General features: G+C 32.7%; 1 protein-coding gene across 2 annotated transcripts; it reads right to left on the bottom strand.

The window, feature by feature from the left end:
• Nucleotides 1–923: 923 nt before the first annotated feature.
• On the bottom strand, nucleotides 924–24165 carry LOC127724237 (cysteine sulfinic acid decarboxylase-like). 2 transcript variants are annotated; one of them, XM_052231160.1, is made up of 15 exons: nucleotides 24090–24165; nucleotides 22243–22332; nucleotides 14104–14237; nucleotides 13347–13440; nucleotides 12390–12480; nucleotides 10174–10280; nucleotides 9551–9801; nucleotides 8287–8403; nucleotides 7352–7416; nucleotides 7105–7183; nucleotides 6340–6421; nucleotides 5899–6016; nucleotides 4345–4399; nucleotides 2169–2258; nucleotides 924–1370 (listed from the first exon to the last, which is right to left on the bottom strand). In XM_052231160.1, exons 2-15 carry the CDS (start codon nucleotides 22262–22264, stop codon nucleotides 1191–1193), a joined length of 1485 nt encoding a protein of 494 aa, XP_052087120.1. In that variant the 5' UTR covers nucleotides 22265–22332; nucleotides 24090–24165; the 3' UTR covers nucleotides 924–1190. The 2 variants fall into 2 exon arrangements, with proteins under 2 accessions (XP_052087120.1, XP_052087119.1); XM_052231159.1 differs by lacking the exons at nucleotides 22243–22332; nucleotides 24090–24165 and adding an exon at nucleotides 20975–21028.
• Nucleotides 24166–25657: the final 1492 nt, after the last annotated feature.

Below are 25657 nucleotides of genomic sequence, written 5' to 3' on the forward strand. Positions count from 1 at the left end.
TTTTTATTTCACTATTCACCGCTTTAACTTGAATAATGAAACATAAACTATTTCATTATTCATTAGTCATCACTTGATATTGAATAGTGAATAGTGAACTATTTCATTATTCATTATTGAATTTTGAATAATGAAAAATGAATAATGGACGTACTTCAGCGTGGTGTGAAAATCGTCAATATCAAACGTGATCTCCATTGTGTCATCAGTAGCAACATAGTAAAATGGCTGATCATGAACGGTTCATAAGTTTTATCGCGGAAACGACACATGATGCCATTTTCCATTCTATCAAGGACCATAAATGATTACTCCTGAACAGTATTATTGAAAATTTTCAATTTAAACTTTATCTCTATCCTATCATAAGTAACTTGAAAAGCTTTGATTGAATGGCTTATAAGATATTGCACGGAAACGACATAAAGAGCCTTTTTTTCAATCAACTAGTATTTAGGACCATAACTCTTGAACAGTAAAAGCGTAAATCGGTCATATGGAACTTGACCTCCATTTTGTCATCAGTAGCATATTAAAATTTTTAAATCATTGGTTGACCAGTTCATCATTTAATGCACTGAATCTGTCGACAGCCACCCGTCCGCCTGCTTGTTTGTCGTTCGAGTACCTCATCATTTTAAAAACCAGATTTTTCATTCCGAAAACACAGTTAAAACCAAAAAAGACCTTTTCTTTTTGTCAGTTAAATCGTTTTCATATCATTAAGTGATTTTATGGGATGATTCCTGAATATACGTTCTTTTATGTACAATCTGTAGAGGGATCATAGAATACAAGCCTTGAGAGGAAAATTAATTCGCCTTGCTGCTGAGAAAATTTTACCTCGTCACGAATGGAATTTTTTGCAAATGCCCCTTATGAAAATGATGCATTTGATCAAAATAGACATCACAACAAAAGGATAAAAGAAGTTGTTTGTGATGTATTTATGTTGTTAATATATTTTCTTTCGGATAGCTTCATCAATAAGATTGCATGCAAACACAATGGAATTCTTAAATGTTTAAGGTCTTGATATTTTTCCCGAAGATCAAAATTTTTGTGAATTTGTTTAGTACCTCGATGTCCTGCATTGTTAAATCATATTTTATTTTATCAATAAATCATTGACATTTTTGAAAAGAAAGTAACTAGATTCAATCTGCATAAATTATCATAACCAAAATATTTTACACATCTTGTCCAAGATTTAAAATCTCGTCAACAATGAAATCCATATCAGATTTTTCACATACAGGATTTGCAACAATAACCCTGAAGAAGTTGACTAATCCCTTCGAAGATAAAGGTTGATAGCTGATCATTATAGAACCTTTGAGCATCATCCGACCCTTTATAGCTGGAGCTACCTATAAATCAAAACATATTGAAAATTATAATGTTAGCATACTAATAAATCATGGCCCGTTTTAATTTAATGACTAGTGATTAAAGAAGTAATGATATTTTACATCTCTTTGTAAAAATCTGCGTATAAGGTCATTCAGTAAGAAACACGCTGCATTGTGACATTTGCTTTGTAAAGAACTCTCCTTTCTTTTTTAGCCATGGCGTTGTCCGTTTATTTTCGACTTACGAGTTTGAATGTCCCTTTGATATCCTTCGCCTCTCTTTTATGTTGCGTTACTTTGAATTTATGTCAGACATAAACATAGGGGCTTTCTAAAACGAGCATGCTAGACAACTAAGCACTTTGAACAGTTGAATTTTTTTTTCGAATTCAAATCGTGAATAACGATGTGTAAAAAATTGATATAAAAATGAAATATACATGAAGTAAAATAAAAGTGTGATTAAATGTCAATGTTAATTGCTATGTATATTTCTTATCTAATTCCAAATAACGACCATTTGTTCGAATATATGAAACGATGTAGCTCCTTTGTCTTAACATTTTCTAAGAGCAGGGATAATTTAACAGTCAAAGGATACTTGCTTTTAAGAAAAGCAGTACTAGGTTAATCTGTTCCAGGTACAGTTATAACAACAACAACAACAATCAGATACCCATTGAAGATTTCAAATACTGATGAAAGATTTGGAGCATGCATTGTATATTTTTATGTTATACGCTCTTGTACTAAGCCCATCTGTAGATTATAAAATATTTTGAGAGGTAACATACCTTAAAGTTATATGCAACTTACCTTCCCAACCTCCTCCCACCATTCTGTAGTTTCTTTTTTACCACGCAGGCGTGGTGGGATATACCAAAATGAAATGTTTGTACACTGGAACTGAAATTTTTATTTTCGTAAAAATAGATTAAAAAAAAAAATGTTAGTAAAATTATCATTATAATAATGCTAGACACAAGTATATGTTTTCAAAAAATAAGAGTTTTTGGGTAAATACTAATGGGACAGTCATCAATATTAATCTTTTGCTCTGACAAAAAATACGGAAATGATGAGAAATCTGACTGACTATAGCGGTGTATAATTTGTAATAAATTGACACAGAGTTCAGTGTAGAAGTGGTGTTCACCACAAGCTTTAAGTACGTTTTCTTGTATATTTTGGAGATATTTTTACCCTCATGATTTTTTTCTCTGATGACAGCTGTATTAATATCTCTTATTGTGAATTGGTTGATTGATTGATTAGCTTTTACTTATTGTCCAGTGGCAAGTATTTCAAATATATTCAGGAAAAGAATTGGTATTTTTGTCATGGGAACATGCATGATCATACGTGTTTGATTGATTGATTAGCTTTTACTTATTGTCCAGTGGCAAATATTTCCAATATACTTGTCAACAAAAGTAACGATACACAAGTTTGAAGTCCAATTTATCATAAAATATAATAAATAGGAAAATCTGTTAAATTATCCAATGAAAAACATTCATTTGCAAAGCAAATGCATATTATTAAAAGAATCTGACCACATTGGAAAGTGAGAAAATACCGTTTTATTGCACATAGGGGTCAAATTTATTTTGCGGAAAATGATGACAAAAGTCGGCACTTAATTTCGAAGATGAGAATTAAGTATTCAAATATCTGCAAAGGCATTCAAAATTTTAAGCAGACCATGTTTAAGTTTAAAGTTTTAAGTTCTAATATCGATTTTTGAATTTTTTGGTGAAAATACGATTTTTGAAATTACAAAAATTGCAAAAAAAATCGCATATTTGCCTTAAATCAATGGTTTTGATAAGAAAAAATCACTCTGTAAATATTAGACCAATTGGGTAATTATTAACCTTGGTACAGTGTATCCAATTTCATTATATAAGGAAAATACATTGCCATGTATCGTTTCTTTTGTTGACTAGTATATATTCAGGAAAAAAGAATTGGTATTTTTGTTATGGGAACATGCATGATCATACGTGTTAACCTGTAGTTCATTTACTAACACTGGGTCTACATATCTCCTAGTGGGCTGCAATTCCACGAGGATAGTTTATCATCAATGCATTTGCTTCGCCACTATCATGATTTATTAAATAAATTTCAAAGAAATAATACAGAAACTAAGGATCCAACTCCCTCGGGCATAATTGACCTCGAATGGTTGTTTCCCAGTTTTGTATATGTGTTTTTTTTGTTCTAAAGCTCGTTCATGTGTTCATACTGTTTTTTGAAAATATTTGATTTTAAGTGCCCTTCTACAGTAACTTCGTATATGATTTGGACTTCTAACTGTTTTAATTCGCGCGCCACTGATGCATTTGGTCACGTAGTAAATTTTGGACCTTGTATCTTCGAGTTTTGAAAAAAACTGCCTTATAATCGTACAGGTATGCAATTTTAAAGAATTCTCTTATTCTTCTATTAAAAAAATTTGATTTTCTTTTCAAATCATTGGACCTTTTATATATATACTTATGTAAACACAGAAAAAGGAAACATTTTATAATATATAGGAAACAAGGGAAAAAAAGGCATATTTTATAGTGTGTCTTTCTATGTTGTGATGTTACACTATTGTTTCAGATAAGGGTGAAGGTTTGGTACCTTTAAAACGTTTAAACCCGCTGCAATTGTTTGCACCTGTCCTAAGTCAGGAATCTGATGTTCAATAGTTGTCGTTTGTTGATGTGGTTCATAAGTGTTTCTCGTTTTTTATATAGATTAGACCGTTGGTTTTCCCGTTTGAATGGTTTTACACTAGTAATTTTTGGGGCCTTTTATAGCTTGCTGTTCGGTGTGAGCCAAGGCTCCGTGTTGAAGACCGTACTTTGACCTATAATGGTTTACTTTTGTCAATTTTGACTTGGATGGAGAGTTGTCTCATTGGCACTCATACCACATCTTCTTATATCTATTTCGTATGGAAATGTATTTTATCTTCTTATTAATATAATTTTCATACCTCCGGTAAAACTAAACGGAATCCTTCTGTTGATTTCAGTTTTTCTGTTAGATAACTGCAAAATTCAAATATATAACAGACTTAGTAATTCCACTTGGATGTTTGAAAAATAGAAATAATCACACTTGTCAATTTTAACTGTTCCCCTTTTTTACGAAAACTTCCCTTAAAACTATTCATATTTCTCATTCTCTTACTTGTTTTCATAAACGAAAATTTAACTTGATAACTAACTCTATATTGTTTTTGTCGAGCCTGCGACTTTTGTCGCAGAAAGCTCGACATAGGGATAGCGATCCGGCGGCGGCGGCGGCGGCTACGGCGGCAGCGGCGTTAGCTAACTTCTTAAAAGCTTTATATTTTAGAAGATGGAAGACCTGGATGCTTCATACTTTGTATATGGATGCCTCATGTTACGAAGTTTCCGTCAGTCACATGTCCAATGTCCTTGACCTCATTTTCATGGTTCAGTGACTACTTGAAAAAAAAGTTCAGATTTTTTGTAATGTTAAATTCTCTCTTATTATAAGTAATAGGATAACTATATTTGGTATGTGCGTACCTTGCAAGGTCCTCATGCCCGTCAGACAGTTTTCACTTGACCTCGACCTCATTTCATGGATCAGTGAACAAGGTTAAGTTTTCGTGGTCAAGTCCATATCTCAGATACTATAAGCAATAGGTCTAGTATATTCGGTGTATGGAAGGACTGTAAGGTGTACATGTCCAACTGGCAGGTGTCATCTGACCTTGACCTCATTTTCATGGTTCAGTGGTTATAGTTAAGTCTTTGTGTTTTGGTCTGTTTTTCTTATACTGTATGCAATAGGTCTACTATATTTAGTGTATGGAATGATTGTAAGGTGTACATGTCTAGCTGGCAGGTGTCATCTGACCTTGACCTCATTTTCATGGTTCAGTGGTCAAAGTTAAGTTTTTGAGTTTTGGTCTTTCTTTCTAATACTGCATGCAATAGGTCAGCTATATTTGGTGTATGGAATGATTGTAAGGTGTACATGTCTAGCTGGCAGGTGTCATCTTACCTTGACCTCATTTTCATGGTTCAGTGGTCAAAGTTAAGTTTTTGAGTTTTGGTCTTTTTTTCTAATACTATATGCAATAGTTCAACTATATTTGGTGTATGGAAATATTTTATGATCTATATGTCAGTCACGCAGGTTTTATTTGACCTTGACCTCATTTTCAAGGTTCATTGCTCAGTGTTAAGTTTTTGTGTTTTCGTCTGTTTTTCTTAAACTATAAGCAATAGGTCAACTATATTTGTTGTATGGAAGAATTGTTAGCTGTACATGCCTGCCTAGCATGGTTCATCTGACCTTGACCTCATTTTCATGGTTCATTGGTCAATGTTTAGTTTACTTGGTTAATGTTAAGTTTATGTGACAGTTGTAATAAAGCTTTATATTTAGGACTACCAACATAATATCAATGATTAGTAAAGAAGGCGAGACATTTCAGCGTGTGCACTCTTGTTTTTAATTACAATTCTCATTCATCAATAGAAAAATTATTTTAACCAGTTGTTTTTCTTACGCTGCAAGTTCAAATGCTTTCTCTATCCTAGCAGCCATAGCTTTATCACCACGACCTTTCCACATCAACCACAATTTAAGGACATCATTTTTACGACCACATTGGATTGTTCTGTCCCCTGAATAAATACAAAGGGAGTATTAATAATCTACAATTTAGAGCAACGATCTACAAAATACTGAAATAGAAACATTTTTTTTCTGTTACAAGAAGTGATTTTTTTTTCTCATTTTAAATTTAATCAGCTATGAACTCAAAAGTTATAATCTTTGTTTGAACAGTACGGTTTTACTTTCAAAACAGGATCATATTTCGTTATTATGTTAATTAATCTTGTCGTTTAAAGGGAACAAGATCTCTTTATTATATTTTTTCATCAAAATTTTTCTATAACTTTGTATTTTAATACAGCACGCCTTAATATGTCGAGAAGATATTTACCTATATCAAATGACGTGTCGTAAATTTTGTCTGGTTGAAACAGATACTCGGCTCTATATGCATTACACTTTTCCAGAAATCCCTGTTAAAATATTGATTACAAATGTATATCTTTGATCTTGAAGCCCGTTTATTTTCCATTTATTTTGGACTTAGATGTAGAGATGAGATGATGTGGTATGACTGCTGTGAGACTACTCACCAGTGACCAAAGAGCGAAAATGTAAACATGTAAACGTACGGCCTTCAACAATGAGCACATCCCTATATTATAGTAAGCTCTAAAAAGCCCCTGGATGACAAACTGTGAATCAATTCCATAGAGAAAATTAAGGGTTTCTTTGAGATAAATCAATGAACAAGTTATATATGTGACAGACAACAAAGAACGACAACAATTGACTTACAGGACATACATAATATGGCGGGGTTTAACATTTTCGTGAGCATCCCTCCTACAACATGTTATTTAACGTTCTTTTGTATTGTTAGTTTTAGTGGATAAACATCAGATGTAGTTGTATCATTCTAATTTCAAATATCAGACATAAAGGCTATGCATGTAGTGAAAAAAAATATATACTGAGCGCAATTAAGTACGATGTCTGTATTGCTGATATTTTTTTCAGTATCTACCGTCGAAGTGTACAATTTTAATGTTTGAAGCAAAATATTTGAGAGAAAAATGTATACAAAAATTTTGAGATCTAAAGAAAAGTATGCCGTCTTTCGAAGAAATGATATAAACTTAATATTAAAGTTAACCTTTTCCTTAACAACAAAAGCTGAACACTGGATACCTGCGCCAGACATTTTGTGTATATTCCATGCTACGGAATCAGACCTACAACATAAAATTAACATTACTTTACCATCATTCGCAAAAAGACAATTTTTTAATGCAAAGTTCGGTATTTGTGTTATTTTGCTTTTTAATAGTTTAACTTATGCAAAGTTTCATGAATAAACATGTTTTAAGTCGCAGAATATAACATGTGTTAGTTTTACAAACCTTTCAATGCCCTTTGTAAGATATTTCAACTTATCAGACAACATGACACCACCTCCCCATGCTGCCTAGAAATAATAAGAACAATATTTAAAGGGAATAAAAAGTACATTTTACATACCTATTGATCTCTAACTAAATGTATTTTTTAGTGTTCTGGGTAGCTGTCTCATTCTTTCATTGCACCTCCTATTATTCATACAAATATTCAGAAAGTTCCGTTCTCAATATGGCATTATACCATCGAAATTACACACACTGTCAGGCGAGTCGTAACACTGAGTAAGCAATTTATTAAACTGTACCATTTCCAGATAAATCATTCAATCATGACCATTCGCCTTTGAAACATTTGCATAGTTTACATGTTAAAGTTAAAACATTTGAAATATACCTTCTGGATAAAACAGGCGAGACATGATAGTAATGTGTCAATAGATTGCGTTTTTAAAAAACATGAATGCTTCACGAGCTATTGTACTCATTGAATATACGAATAGATGATGTTAGTGGCAAGAGATATGAGATAGCAAGTCAAAAATACAATGAAACAAAATGAGCTCCTTCTCACAATGGCGATGCCAGTAGTGCAACTTATATAACATTGCAACAACGACACATTTTCAATGTTTGCATACAATTTGTACATAAAACAGTATCAATCGACAAACGGAAAGTGTTTTTTTGGTCCCCGTTCAGACCAGGCAATGCTGCGTATTTATACATCCCGCACAGCCAAACAGGCGCCCCACTTTGGCAAGGGTTGACAGCTGATCGAAACACTGAAAAAGTTACAATATTTCTATTTCCCAGTCACTCACTAGGGGATGTTTGCATAATGTAAAGAGACGCAAATATCATATTCGTTTATAATGCGGATATATTTTAGGCAATAATCGCGTTAATTTCTCGTAATAAGTTTTCAAAACAATACTTACATCAACGTGCATCCAGACGTTATATCGTTGACAAATATCAGCTACAGCCTCAAGATCATCAAAAGATCCCAACACCGTTGTCCCACAAGATGCCATAAACATGATAGGAGCACATTTCTGAAATGCAAGCAAATTTAGTAATCTACAAAAGAAAGTCATCTGTATTGGCAAATGATGAGCTTCATATGTGTTAAAGGATCTATAACCTATAATAAAATATATATATATATATATATATATATATATATATATATATATCATGGTTTAAATGTAATACATGTATATTAAACGTCTAACCATTAAGGGCTTTGGTGGCCCAGTGGGAGTGAAAATTTACTTATAATATCACTGGCCTGTCAACACCGAGGTAATGAGTTTGAACCACATGGCAGGTGCGTTCGACTCTGGTTTTAATTCACTTATATTGCATGTTTTCTTGCGGATCAGGAAGGCCGGTGGTTCTCTTCGAACATTTCGACTTCCTCCACCAACAATAACTAGTCGTCATGATAGTGGCGTTTAACACCAACAATCAATCAATCAATCTAACAATTATGTAAAAAATTTGAACGAGCAAATATAATAATGCTACTTGTGTAAATTGTATGCAAAATTAATGAAAAACAGGAAATGTATAGCCCATTGGGAAACAAAAATATTCAGCAAAATTAGACACCAAAAGATAATCATCTTGTCTTCAACCATTGCATATTGACCACAACACAAGACGAGAGTTTATAGACTTTCAAATACTAGTTCTGAAACAATTGAGCTTTTATTCATCCCTACGTTTTGATCGTAATGCTGTACACGTATTAATTACACTTTTACGTTTTTTGTTTGGTTTGGGTTGAATACTTTTCTCTTGATTTTTAGATAGATATAAAAAAATGATCTACAATCTGTCAAAGTAGTTGTTTGGAGAATTAAAGTAGTTTAATAGAAAAATAATCGTGTACCCTTAATTTTATTTTGAAAAATGCACATTTCCTGCAACGATTAAGGTTTAAAATATTTTGTATAAAGATCCGTTGTGGACAAACTTTTAAAACCCTGACTATATGCGCTTCTTAAATAAATGCGAAAGTGCATCTGATGTAAAAAAAAGTTAACAATTTTTCAATCACAGGTATGTTGTATATAAGATTTTGTATTTTTTTTCAACATAACTTCTGCTAACTTGACGTGAGTGACACATATTTAATCATGTTTATTCTAATTGTGTTTTATACTAATATATTTTAAAAGCGTGCATCATACCTACTTTTTGTTTGCATTGTTGAATCTTGTTTTCTAAATCTTCCGGAATAACTCTACCTCTATCATCGGATTTGACTTTGACAACATTGTCCGTCCCAAATCCTAGAAAGTTTGCACCTTTCTCAACAGAATAATGTGCGTCCTCGGACTTTAAAATGACCATTGGTTCACACGAAAACATGCCTTTTTCCTTTAAAGTGGGATTGTTTCTAAATCTAGCTAAATGTATAGCTATAAGATTCGAGAAGGAACTACCTGTAAAACGCAATTATAATTTGTCGAACCATTTCAGTAAAGAAATATTTAAAAAAACAAATAATTACAGGTATGTGTATGAAATATTATCATGCAATTAGGATCAAAGAGGGTTTTAGTTGGGGTTTCTTTATTTCTTTATTTTTAAATTTTTTTTTTCTCAATTCTTTGTTTATTTTGGCAGTTATTCTCTTTTCTTTAAAAAAGCTTTTATGCTGGAATTGTTGGGAAAAATAGTTATAGATAAAAATTGTCAGAAAATTGCAACACAAGGTTGAAACAAATATAAAAGTACATGTATCTGCGATTTAAATGCTAGCATGTCTAGATTTCAAAACTCTACAAGACAACATAGTTTTGTACGATAAATACCTGGACAGAAAATGCCTTCACCGTTTGGATATCCGATCAATGATGATATCTTTTTGAAAATATAATTTTCTAGCGTCACCATGGCGGGTGACACTTCATATGTGTGTCTGAAAATATATGTTTATTTCTTGTTACACCCCTGTAATCAATTGTATCACTGACAGTTGTTTTATTTTTTTTTTTGGTAGAGAAGACAACTACATGTATTTAAGTATTTATTGAGACATGTGTTTTCGAATTATCCGTCCGAAGCACATGAGATCCCACCCGTTTTTTTTTTGTGGGATTAATGTTGCTCAGTCTCTAGTTTTGAATGTTGTGTTTGGTATACCTTTGTTTGTCGTTTGATGTTTTTTTGTTTTTTGCCGTGGTATTGTCAGTTTGTTTTCGGCTCATGAGTTTGAATATCCCTTTGGTATCTTTCGTCTCTCTTTAGTAAAGAACAAGAGTGCACACGCTGATATGTCTCGCCTGCTTTACTGATCATTAATTTTATGTTGATAGTCCTAAATATAAAGCTTTACTACAAATATCACATAAACTTAACATGATCCCAAGAAAATGAGGCCAAGGTCAGATAAACCAAACAGGAAATACATGTACACCTTACAATCATTCTTTGCACAAAATATAGTTGACCTATTGCTTATAGTTTCTAAGAAACAAACTTAACCAAGAAAATTTAACATTGAACCATGCCAGACAGACATGGACACCTTACAATCAATCTATGCATTACATATAGTTGACATATTGCTTATAGTATCTAAGAAACAAACCTCACCATGAAATTTAACATTAACCAATGAACCATGCATGAAAATGAGGTCAAGGTCAGATGATACCTGTCAGACAGACATATACACCTTACAATCATTCCATGCACCAATTGTTATTAGTTGACCTATTGCTTATAGTTTAAGAAAAACAGACCACAAAAACTTAACACTGAGCACTGAACTGTGAAAATGGGGTCAAGGTAAAAAAAACCTACCAGACTGACATGTACATCGTAAAATATTTCCATACACCAAATATAGTTGACCTTTTGCATATAGTATTGGGAAAAAAAAGACCAAAACACAAAAACTTAACTTTAACCACTGAACCATGAAAATTAGGTCAAGATCAGATGACACCTGCCAGTTGGACATGTACACCTTACAACCATTCCATACACCAACTATAGTTGACCTATAGCTTATAGTTTAAGAAAAACAGACCAAAACACAAAAACTTAACACTGAGCAATGAACTGTGAAAATGAGGTAAAGGTCAAATAGAACCTGCCAGACTGACATGTACATCGTAAAATATTTCCATACATCAAATATAGTTGACCTATTGCATATAGTATTAGAAAAAAAGACCCAAAACACAAAAACTTAAATCCACTTAACCATAAAAATGAGGCTAGTTGGACATGTACACCTCACAATCATTCCATATACCAAATATAGTAGACCTATTGCTTATAGTATCTGATGTATGGACTTGACCACGAAAACTTAACCTTCTTCACTGATCCATGAAATGAGGTCGAGGTCAGATGAAAACTGTCTGTCAGGCATGAGGACCTTGCAAGGTACGCACATTCTAAATATAGTTATCCTTTTACTGATAATAAGAGAGAAATTATCTTAACTTTTTTCTTCAAGTAGTCACTAAACCATGAAAATGAGGTCAAGGTAATGTACATATGACAGACGGAAACTTCATAACATAAGGCATGTATATACAAAGTATGAAGCATCCAGGTCTTCCACCATCTAAGATAGAAAGCTTTTAAGTAGTTAGTTAACGCCGCCTCCGCCAGATCACTATCCCAATGTCGAGCTTCCTGCGACAGAAAAAATGGAAAAGATACCCAGGAGCACTCAAGAATCATTAATCGGAGCACAGTTCAACAATACAACAACAAAATGAAAACTAAAGTAAACTTAAGGTAGAGCTATTATAATAACAGTATCAGCAAGGAATGTTATAGTATAGAACTAATATTACTATACAAATCTTTGTATAAGAGATTTTATAATAGCGCTAGAATGAACAAAGAAAGACGAACAACCAATGTCCTTAAAACAAAATACGTGGTGATCGTTGATGCTAATTTCTGCGTAGATCAGCATTTCATTGAAAGTTACCAAGAAACTTTATACTTATATAACAAAAACCTTTTTACCAGAATTTGTTACATTTGTTTATCACTCACTTACACATTACAATTCAGGACTTCGGTCAACCATGCTCCAAACAAACTGTATGGATCAACACCGGTATACAGTTGGTTGAAGAAACGTGGATGACCTACAAAATCGTATAGAATATAAGTGATTTGAAATGGAAAAAAAGCATATCAGAAATACTGTGCGAAACAACAAAAATACTTAATCGCATATCTGGTTACATTGGATTGAAATAATGTGTTCATAAATTGCTATTTACATATATATAGTAAGACGTACAATAGAAAGTTGATTTTTTACAAATTCTGACTTAGTATAATTATCTTAATGAACAACGAAAGTATATATAGATATAAGAAGTTGTGGTATGAGTGCCAATGAGACAACTCTCCATCCAAGTCACAATTTGTAAAAGTAAACCATAATAGGTCAAAGTACGGCCTTCAACACGGAGCCTTGGCTCACACCGAACAGCAAGCTATAAAAGGCCCCAAAAATGACTAGACTAAGTGTAAAACCATTCAAACAGGAACACAACGGTCTAATCTATATAAAAAACGAGAAACACTTATGAACCACATCAACAAACGACAACCACTGAACAACAGGTTCCTGACCTGTTCACATATTAAGTACATTTCTGCTATATTAATTTAATACTTCACAATTAATCATTTCATCTAGCCGTATCACCAGTCCGTATGTTCGAGCGGGGTGTATAAATACGCTGACACGTCCGGTCTGAACTGGGACGTTTAATCAGATGTCTTGTATATGTACAGTGCCTATTCCGGTCGATCCATGCACTATGCAAATATATCATTTATATGTGCTCGTCTTGAATATCGATAGAATATTTGACACTGAACGTAAAGATACGAACCAACAATCTATGTAAAAAAGAACGTGTACCCAGAACCCCTGTTCATTTTTCAACATACCATTTTGTGTAAAGTAACTTATCGTTTCTATATACGGTGATCATACCTGGTACAATGCTGCCATCTATTACTTTCCTTCCTAATTCTAACAATTTCTCACGTGGCACGGGTTCTTCGTATATTTCAAGATCTAAAAATTTCTGTTAAAAGAATTGATTATTAGATGCGTATACCAAAGCATGGACAGAGTATCGCGCTTTCCTCAATTATGTGCCAGACATAGTAGTATATTAGCACATCATAGAAACCAGATTTATACGTGATATAACCAATTCAATCTTGAAATCTTTAAAGGCAAAATTAGAAAATATTAAGCAATTTCCGTCACTGATGATGGGAATAAGCGGAACTAGACGTGACAACTTTTTTCGAATCGATTTAATCTGCGCGTTTTTGGGGGTCTGAATGAGAGGAATTTGGGGGATGGGGGATTCCTTTATTTCTGTTATTTTTCACTATAATCTTTATAATTGTTTGCCAATTATCCTCTATTTTTTATATTTGAGCGTCCAAATATTCTGGTTTTTTTTTTGGCCCTTTTTTGTAGTATTGGCCCATTGTTCTCTTTTTTGTAACCCTCATCCAGACCCTCGCTCATTGTAACATATGAACATTTTAAAACGGGCCTATAAACAATATGAAAAATTGATCTCGAAGGACCCAAATGTTACTAGACACCTTTCCTAACATCATACGAAATGCTGTTGTCTTCCGTAAAAAAAGCCCGAAACATTATCATAATTATGAAATTATTTTTAAAACCAAGCGATACACCACAACCATATCAATTATTATTTACTTACTTGCAAGTCTAACGGTTGCCTAAAATTGAGAACTTTAGTATTTGGATCTGTTTGTGGTATGAGAGCTTCATCTAGTATAAGTTTACTAAAGTCTTTAACAAATTGTTGGATTTCTGGTTCTGCATAGGAATAACCTGAAGATTAACATACAAATCAATGAATAAGACTAGAATACTTCATATACGGTTTACAGTCTTTCTATAGTTAGTGTGACAAGTCTTGCTAGTAGTCGTATAGAAAGACTACAAACATAACCACTGGACTGATAATTGACTATAATTTACTTTTCTTAGTTAATCTATTCTTTACAAGTTCGTTTAGTCAGGTAAAAGAAGTTAAAATGACAGACAAGGAAAATAAGTATGGAAGAAAAATTAATACAAACCAGGAATTCTCACTAATATTGAGTTAAAGGAAAAAGTGACAAAACCTTTACAAAATAGGGAGGTTCTCTTATTCACAAATAGGACGACATTGTGAAATTTCGCACAATACTGTAGTTAAAATTGTTCAGAAATTCCGAATTGATGGGACGTTGTCGCCTGTGAAAACCCGTTCTGGACCCGAGAGAATAAAGAGTTCAAACGAGATTGTACAAGCGGTACAATATTATAAATCAAGGAAGCCGTCTATTTTTTCTCTCCGAAATACATAAGCGATTGTTAGTTGAAGGTATAACAACACGAGAAAACGTACCAAGTGTATCAACAATATCAAAAATTTTAAATAACGACTTAAAGATGTCATTTAAGAAGCTGAAAACATGTGCAAGAGAGTCCCCAGATGCAGGTGTTCAAGTTAAGTTTTATGAATACATTGAAAATATAAGTACAAAAAAATCAATATACACTTCATTTTTTTATGAATCATCTGTGGTCAAAACTACTGGAAATAGACTATATGGACATTCACTTATTGGTGAAAAGGCTATTGAAGTCCAGAGGTATTTTTTGGGACCTTTTGGAATTGAACATTTTGATATAATTGATAGACCATCAAACGGACTTGTTATACTAGACTTTTTTTATAATGCATTCCAAGCAGTAGATATAAATGGAAATGCATTTCTACATGCCGGGGACACCGTTATCATGGACAATTGCGGTTTTCACCATGGCCGGTTTATTGAGGGTCATATGAGGACTTTGTGTAACCAACATAATGTCGAACTTTTGTTCCAACCACCATACCATCCAGACCCGAACCCGTGCGAAAACTGTTTTAAAGTTATGAAGGATTTTTTTACGTCGCCACACCAGGTTTGCTTCGGATTTCACAGAAATAGCTATATGCGATGGTCTAAATAGTATAACCCTTCAAAAACACTGTCAATGTTTCGTGGATGTCGCTATTTGTAAATTAAAAATATTAGAAAAATAAGAAAGCTTTTATTATTATTTTTTTCGATGCTTTGAATTTTCCTGTGTGTGTGGCTGAATGCGAGACATATGCATTATTTTCTTCCAGGTTTATTGTTTGTTATTTTACTATACGGTTATCAGATGCATTGTTTGTCATTTTTCTATACTGCAATCAGGTGTATTGTTTGTCATTTTTACATAGAATGTGACCTTGAGAGGTCATACCGGTATTATGTTGCGGCAGAAATTTCTTGCGTTTTTGACTGATAACCGAACGTATTTCGTCTAAATACGCGGATATTATCGAGTGCAAAATAACATTCCTTATCGCTTGTTATAAATTTATTTCTTCAATGAATACTCATGAAAATATTTTAAATGATGTGAAAATGTTTTGTCGTGAAAAGTATATATATCAATATCAAACTATGAATACCGAAAATGTGTGTAAACGCATGCGGAAGAATATCTCGAGGACGTTTTGCACTGACAAGGATGCCATTAGAGCTATTAAGATGATCTGCTATATATATATAGCTGGTATACAAATATTAATATAATGTATAACAACAAACCAGCTTTATTATTTTGATAACAAATGATTATATCACTACAATATAATAATTATTACGGTGAGGTTGAATTCCCTATCATTTATTCACCATTCACACAGGAACTTGTCTTAGAAAAAAAATATATATCTATGTACCTTAACCTAACTTTCTGGTATAGAGACACGATTTTTTTTTCTGAAACAAGTGCCTGTGACCATCCACCAGAACTTACGGTCATCCGATGTTCAGTACTTTGATTCTATACTGTAATCAGGTGTTGATTGAACAATTAAACCAAACAAGGTAAAATAAATCTTGTGGTACATGATGCGTTACTAAAAGAACTTGTAAAGAATAGATTAACTAACAAAAGTAAATTATAGTTAATTATCAGTCCAGTGGTTATGTTTGTAATCTTTCTATACGACTACTAGCAAGACTTGTCACACTAACTATAGAACGACTGTAAATGCATGGTTTTGATTTTGGTATTTTTATGCCCTCCCGAAACAAAATTCGAAAGCATACGATCAAATCTTTGTACGTCCGTCCGTCCATCCGAAACAAATGCTTTACGAATAGTAGTTAGAACTTGATCGTTCCCTCAATAATTCACACAAAACCTAAATATAACTGGATGATATAGGGAAGTGGAAAACGCCTTTGATTTTAGGATCAGTAAGTAAAGGTTAAAGGTCACTTTTTCTGAAAACGTCCACGGTGATTTTCCGGTGATAATATGAATATTCCATGCTTAGTTGGAACGAAATTTGTATAGATGGAAGAGGGAAATTGGTACAGTGTAATTGGATCAATAATTCAAAGGTCATAGTCACTTTTACTAATACTTATATTTTAGTGTGAAAATTTGTTTCCGGATTATTTTAATTTCCTTTCTGGAAGTTCGTTTAAAATGAAACGTACGTAGATTGGATTTATATATAGAGAGAAGGAAACATTCAAATCGATTTCCAGGCCAATAGGTCCAGGTTATAGTTCTAAAGACATTATTATTAGCTTATAAGTTGGTAGACTAGACGCGCGTTGCGTCTACATAAGCCACATCAAAAGCGCTCGTATCAAAACAGTTGGAAAGCCAAATCGAATACGCAGTTGAAAAGCATTAAAAACAAAAAAAATAAAACAAGAAGAAATATAGACTAGATTGATATTTTTGTCTTCGATGCATGACTTTTTTTATTAGTTGTTATTGGTTTTGAATTAGCTGTCAGTAACTGCGAGTACTCTCAGATCTTTGCTTAGTGTCTTTTTGTTGTTAGGATGTATAAGTACCCATCCACGTCCACGCTGTGTTTTTGTTAGATGTATTTCTATTTGTAACCAACTGATGAGTTAAGCCTTTTTCAACTGATTTTTATAGTTTGTTCTTATGTTGTACTGTTACACCACTGTCCCAGGTTAAGGGAGGGTTGGTGCCTTCAAACTAGTGTAACCCCGCCACATTCTGTATGTGCCTGTCCAAAGTCATGAGCCTGTAATTTAGTGGTTGTCGTTTGTTGCTGTGTAACATATTTGTTTTTCGTTCATTATTTTGTACATAAATTAGTTTTCTCGTTTGAATTATTTTACATTTGTCATTTCGGGGCCTTTTATAGCTGACTATACGGTATGGGCTTTGCTCATTATTGAAAGCCTTACGGTGACCTATAGTTGTTAATTTCTGTGTCATTTGGTCTCTTGTGGAGAGTTGTCTCATTGGCAATCATACCACATCTACTTTTTATATAGAATATAGAAGATACAATTTGATGATACAGGGCTATTTCTGGAGGAATAGAGGAACACTTCCTAAATTTTAATAAAACTTATACCAGCGCTTGAAGTCAGTAGGTTAGATGTTACAATTGCTAAACATAGCTGTACATGTACATTGTATGAAATAATTCAATATGAATGTTTCTATGAAATGTCTGAAATTTTGTATATAATTTTTCAAGAAGTTTTTCATAGGCATGTGCTTCAGGAACAAACAGTTAAGCAAGTCACGACATCCCCTAGCTCAAACACCGAGGGTCCAGAAAAAGAGGTTTCTTTGTTTTAAGTTTCTGAGGGAAGCCTTTATAACACATGACAGCTGTATACCGAATGAGTGTTCATCAGAATCCATCCTGAATTCAAATTTATGATAGACAAAATTTCTTGAAATAAAACATTTTTAGTTAATTTATGTGGCATGTGATTCCTCAAACCCTGTCAGACTGACCAGAGTCCTGAGAAGATGGTCCAATACTTTGATTGATCACTTGAAAAATGAGATGTTTCATATTTTATATTTTTTATTTACTATTTTGCACCAAGAAATGCCGGGAGATAAAGCAGACTCTCTTAATAAATTTTGGGTTATTTTATTCGTGTAAAGTTTTGTATTACACACATTTTGTTTTATATGAAAGTCTTGTATAAAGTTAAGCTTATATAGACTCGACATGGTATTAGTAACATGACTAGATACATGTGACAAACACAAAACAAATAGATTCCTAATATTTTGACAACAACTCAAATGTTATTTACAAAAAAATTGTATCACAGTATACATGTAGCCCTTGTACAACATGAAGCTTTACAACATACCGGCTTTTGAAGAGTCCGTCATTTCTACATGCAACGTATACAAATAACAAAGTAGTAACGCACCCAGAAGATTATGCAAAGGAATACAAAACAGCTAATACACCTATAGGAATTGAAACTTTCACCTAAAATTTACACCTGTTAAATTGTCAGCTGATAAAAAAAGGTAAAAGTAATTGTATGACAGTACAATGACACTTACTTAAGGTTTGTGATTAATTTAGGGACTTGAATGGAACCAGTCGTATGGCATCGAGGGGCAGAATCAATTTGCGCCAATTGCAGTTTTGAAAAGGTATCAATTGCGCCACTCTGTTTTTCTTATGGTGTTAATTGCTCCAATAAATGGAATCAAATTGCGCCACATTTACCTGTACATTTTCTTACCTATATCATGTAACATGTACTATAATTAACCTATCCACTTTAGATTAAACTAAACACTCATCAAAATTAAGAAAACTCCCCAAAAATAAATTGTTTAGTAAAAGAATAGTTTTTCACGTGTAAAGATGTCTGATATATGATCGTTCAAGAAAATGAAGTCTGATAGAGGAAAACCTGTCATCATTGTCGAAGAACACAAATTTCGTCAGGCATTTGTAAAGAAAAATGAAGCTGCAAGAAGTCGACACGACTCGGAAAAAGAAAACTTTGCTCAAGAAATTAGTATCAAAAACTAATTGGAGGAGAAGTGAGCAGAAAGGAATATGTGTCTATTCTCAGTTACAAATACCAGCCTTTAGTTTAATGTTGAACAGAGACATATTATGGTTTTAACTATATATATGAGTGAACGTTTTAACTCAGCATATTTTTTTTATTAAAATGACTTTAACTCTGCCAGTCGGTAAACTGCCGGTCCCAAGCCACGATAAAGGAGGAGGGAAGTCAATCATTTAGTTGTTATATATAAATAAAAATAAATAAAATTGGCGCAATTAGATGATTTCTTTATTGGCGCAAATGATACCTATAGTTTTGAAAATGAAGTGGCGCAGAAGTAGCATTGGCGCAAATAAGTTGTGGCGCAAATGAGTTCATTTTTGGCGCAAAATAGATATCGCCTGCATCGAGCAACTGCTAAATGTAGTACATGTCAAGTAAATTAAAAAGTGCCGAAACTAATGGCACGAGTTCCATCTGACACCCCACCATACTAAATGAACAAAATAAACGTATAAGTTTATTCCGTGGGATGCCGTACGGAATTATGGACTGTATTAAAATTGATATTGTAAACTGATATTATTAACGTTATTCTCGGAATTATAATAACATTTTTCTCGGAACTACTGACATTTGCCTTGGAAATTCCAACTAAAATCTTGATATTATCACCTTTATTATCAGAATTATCGATTTTAATCTTGGAACTATCGGTTTTAATCTTCAAATTATCGACTTTCTTCTTGAAAGTTTCCTTTCATTTTATATAAAAACACTTTTTGGATTCTAACATATACAACTATCATCTCCTCCCCCCAGGATAAAACTAGGGAAAATAATCAGATCTTATCATATCAAACAAGAATTATATATATATATATATGTATGGTGTTTTGATGATATGGCAATACTTTGATCCACACTAGTTTCAAACCAAAGTTTGATCGACCAAATGTCCGTGGCTAATTAAACTCACGAAAAGGCTACACCACACGTCCATTATTAGTCTTGTAAAACGACCCCTCCTCACGTTTATTCCTAAAATATTCCTACATGTATTGGACACACTTTTGTCCACACCAAGTGCAAATGAAAGATATAGGTATAAAGTTCCCAGATGCATGGTAAAGTCATTGAATGCCTAAACTACAGGTCAAAAGTCTGACAACAAATTTGGATGAGTCATAAATTGTGAAATATTTTAAAAGACCTTTCAGTATACATTTTAGAGAAAAAAATCTGTATTTACCATAATTCGGAATTTACAAGAAAAAAGTCGATAATTTCTAGATTAAAGTTGGAAATTCCATGATATTAAAAAGTAGACATTTTAATAAAATAAAAAAAAACAAAACAATAATATGTCACTAATATGTTTCCGTAGTGATTGCATTTTTATGCAAGATCATCACAACAGGTATAATCACTATTCGAATGTTCAACAGTTTGATATAATCTTGCTTTTCAGAGATATTTAATTGTAGTTAACTTTAGTTGACTTCTCATTTTATTTAAGAAAACAAGGTTAAAGTTCATTGCAATTTAAAGGTTATACAACGTTGGCTATTTGTTCCAGAATTATTCCTTTCTACATTTGATGCCAAAATCACATTGTTTTTCAATATATTTTAAGAAATGCAAGTTTAACGCAGATTTGGAAACTGTTAGCGATTATGTATGAACTATGCCTACCTTTCAGACGGTTGCTGTTGTCGTATTCAGCCATTACACATTTGTCGACTGATTCTATTTATAACTTTAATATATTTATATGATGTTTTAAAAATATGCACGAGTTTCAAACATGGCAAAATTATTTATTTTCACAGATAAATTCATTATGTTATATATATGTCACAAAACGTAGCAAGTTTATGTTAGAAAATTGACACTGTTGACTGATTTTCGATTTTTAAGTATTAAAAACTTTATAGACAAAATATTTATACCTATTGAAATTTTGCTGAATTTTAATGTATGCATGTTAAAAGGCCGTAAAGCTTCGGAACGATAGGTTGATAAAGCTGGCGACATTCTTTTACTATTATTTATAGAAACTATTTATATAATACGATAGATAAAAGTACATATAAGGTGACTTTTGATACGAATGCATTTTTTACTATTATTTATACATCATGTACATGTTATAGAAACTAGTTCTATATATGTTACAGTGTAATTTCACCCCCTACTTGCTATTTGAGGCCTAAAACATAAAGAAATAAATTTGGAAGGGGTATGAAAAAAATTTGCAAGTAATATCCACAGTAGGGATTACATTATTTTGTAGACAAAGAAAATCAAATGACGATAACTGTGTTCCCGATTCTAATAGAATAGAAATTAACCAATCTTAATAAAACTTAGCATGACAAAAGCTTAATGAATTACAATGCTGTTGACCAAGTTTCATGGCAATAGGATATATATTATAGACAATATGGTCATTTTTTATTCCACTTTGGGTGTTCAATTTTTACGTTAAAATTGAAAAGATTCAACAATTAACATTAGGGCTTTAAAAATTTAAATATTGCAAAAAGTTGTTTTTTGAATGACCTCATATTCAATGTATCACGTATTTAAAGCAACATAATTCTCATTGGATGTAGCAGATTTATAACAATTATTCAAAATTCAAATTGATGTTGTTTTAGTGAAAAAACTTTGTATCAGTCCATACTTTTTGCAAAAAAAGTTGTATGCAAGAGCCCTTTTTTACTCAGACTTCTTGTATCATGTCACCTGAGCAACCTAGAAACACAAACACTTTTTTTGAAAGCTGTTGAAAAAATTGTTATGTGTCCCTCCATATAATAAAGATAAATCAAGAAATCTTCATCACCTAAAAAAACAAACGTATTTCGGATTATATAATAAAATATGGTGTAGCATGTTTTGCATTTATCAATTTTGTTAGTTTTTAAGTTTTTGTGCATATACTGAATTGTAAGTACCTTGCGATGACTGACTGGCCATGTTGCTGTGATTTGAGTTCAGATTCTGTGACTGGCATATACAATTCTTGTTATTTGAAGATTTATAAGCTAAAAAAAAAATACTAATAATTTTTAGACATGCCCACAAACTATTTGTATACGGTAGTAAAGTCTCTGTTTTTTTTAGTCTTAAATAAACGTGTGTATGTACAGTATACTGCAGAAATGTTTCAGAGTTTGCGATTTAATATTATCGGATTGTTCTACATAAAAATGATAAAGGGTTGCAGCTTACAAGGAAGCTATTGAAGCAATGGTTCTGAATGATAAAGCTGAAATGTTTAACGACTTTGATTATAGTTATGCACTGACGGTGTCGCAGATGATTAACAATACTTTCTACTTACCGTGACCACAATGTCATGACTTGTCACTGCTTCCAACTTATCACTGGATTGTCATGCATAGAAGAAATTAACACTAAATATTGAGCAATGCTAACCAAACTTTAAACCAAAGGTGAACAAATGAAGTACTCTGGTAGGATTACCAGTTCCTATCCCCCTTGTTCATCCCGGTCAACTTATTGCAGAGGCTATTTTATTGATTTATTGTTGACAAGTTTTCGTCCTACATATGTATGAAATACTTGTCACAGTACGTTAAATAAACTATAATCATTAATCATCAGGAATTACGACGGATATCAGGTTAGGAGACTAAAAAGCACAATGTTATACCTCCGATTCGCTTATAGTAAGTTCAATCCCAGTAATTGGTTAGATATGCGTTGCGCAATCGTTAATTTGCTAGTATGTAACATCTGTCAATGAGACAGCAACCCAATAAAAACGAAACCCGAAAAATAGTTTTTTTAGCTCGAGTTGAAAAAATGCGTTATTTATTCGAAAATTGAGTAAAAAGTACAAATTTTAAGGTAAAAAGTATCGCGGTATAAAGGTGTCATCGCTAAGTGTATCCTATGTACATAATGGTAATCTAATTGAACTAAAACATAATAGAAAATAGGGCCTTTTGTCTTCTGAAATAAAATCAATACGCAATATGTATCGTAATTATACTTATTACCTGTATTTCATGATTCAATTTTTAGTATCTCTTAATCAAACTGTAGTATATTGAGAATTTTAAACAGTTATGCTATTGCACATTGGTAAAATTATCTGGATATGAGCGATTGTTATTTCATTATTTTTGAGTGATATGCAAATATCAATGCAGGTGCGTGATGCTGCATGCGAGCACGAAACTACTACTTCGCGTCCGTTAGTATGAATAACAATGCTCTATAAATACATAATTAGGTGTATCTTTTCAATGCGTTCCGTATTTCTCAAACTAAATTTTGACCCGTCTTTTGACCGTTTATCCCAATGAAGATTTAAACCAATCCGATATATAATAGATTAATGTGAGTGACATAACAACCTAGCCGATGTGTGGGATATGCAGAAAAACATCTAGAAGTCGCCATGGTTGTTCAATTTATTGATTGATTGTTAGTTGCTTAACGTCCAGTGACAAATATTCCATGCATGTTAAGGACGAGAATAATTTAACTATAAATACAATAGGTAGGTCCTGTAATAGTGGCCGGAAGAAGGTCGGTAAATTTGGACTGCCACTTCAAGTTGAAAATGAGGATATTTTGGATAGGGTTTTTCGAAGATGGAAATCAGCTTTTATCGATATACTTGTAAATCGTCCTGTGCCTAGACAGCAGTTGGTCGGAAACATATTTGTTTTACATTTTGTTTAGATCGCTACGTTAAATGTTAATAGATGTTAAACTATTCAAGTGACACATATCGTACAAAATATCGTTCAAAATATAGTACACTTACCTTAAGATATAATCTTCGCTTAAGTAAAGGACAAATAATTTTATCATCATTTCTGACACACCTTGAGACCTTGAATACATACATGTAATATACATGTAGATATTCATGGGTGGATTCAAATATTTTGTCCCAAATCGAGTTCATTTTTCTCTGTGTATATATTTAAATCAAAATGTAAAAACACACGTGTACAAGTGATTAATAATCAGAAGATACAAGTTTAAAAGAAATAAAAGTCAATATGTAATCGGTCGTGTCTTTTATTTTTCCGTAGAAGTATTTTAAATCCAAAACAAATAGTGTTGTTTAGTCTTGGAACCCCTTAACAATTAAGAGATAATAAATCTGGTTTAATTGGGCGACTTTTAATTTTGTAAGATTGCTTTTATTAATCTTGTGCGAACAACTTTAATTTTTAGTGGGCATTTTAAAACAAATGGGATCTACAGTCGCATTCTTTATTTCCAACTTTCATACCAATGCGTAGACAAACAATTCCTAGAGTAATAGAGTTCTCTTTGACACTTTAGCCATACTAAATTAGCTAAATACAATGAAGAATTGTCACCAGGACTTCCCATCCCGAAGACGTGCGACCGTTTGGTTCTGTGAGATGTATAAATACGCAGCCACGTCCGGTCGAAAAGGAAACGTTACCTTAAATCTATATATTCTACCTCGTGAGGGGAATTGTAACACTCTCTGCACTTCAAATATCTCTTGCACAAAGTCTTTGATGGGTCCTTAATTGGTCTCCCGGTTTACCAACTTTGCCTTTTATATTAATTGAAGAATTTTATACATAGTCCTCGACCTGAATATGCATGGAATATTTGCCACTGGATGGAAAGTAAAACAATCAAGCAATGAATTTATCCATGCTTTCAACATAACATTATTATTGTCCTCTTATCTCCCGAATGAGTAGACGAGGTATGGCCAATTTTCCGTATTTACGTTTCACTCAAAGTTTCAAAAATCTAAAAATCTTGGAGTTGGAATATTAAACATTTAATTATCAATATTTATAGATGATTCCATGAAATAAAAATATTATACAGTGGTAAAAATTTCGGTTGAAGGCTTCATTTTGACAACAAAATTATAATTTAAAATTTACAGGTATTTGATTTTTTTTTCACGCATAGGCGAACAAGTCCTAGAGTAATATATTTCTTTACCGACATTTTAGCGATCCTAAATAAGCTTAATTCAATTCATTCCGTACTCTAAGGGTAGACTTGGGTATATAAATATAGACAACAGGACTTCTCCCATCAGGCAGTAAAACCCATGCTAAAAAGGTGCGACCGTATGCTTGTGTATGATGTATAAATACTCCGCCACGTCCAGTCGGGAAGGGTGTTAAATCTAATACCTCGTGTAGGGAGAGTGCAACACTATCTGCACTGCAAAAACTCTTTGAGGGGTCCGTTATTAGACTTGTTATATACTTTTTTTTACAATTATATTTATTTCCAGACCTTCATCCAGGTTCCCTCACTTTAGCTATATTCTGTAAGTATCAATTGTGAATTAATTGTCCTCGCCCTAAATATGCATGGAAT

Source organism: Mytilus californianus, unplaced genomic scaffold (assembly GCF_021869535.1).
Source record: "Mytilus californianus isolate M0D057914Y unplaced genomic scaffold, xbMytCali1.0.p SCAF_14, whole genome shotgun sequence".
Taxonomy (NCBI): domain Eukaryota; kingdom Metazoa; phylum Mollusca; class Bivalvia; order Mytilida; family Mytilidae; genus Mytilus; species Mytilus californianus.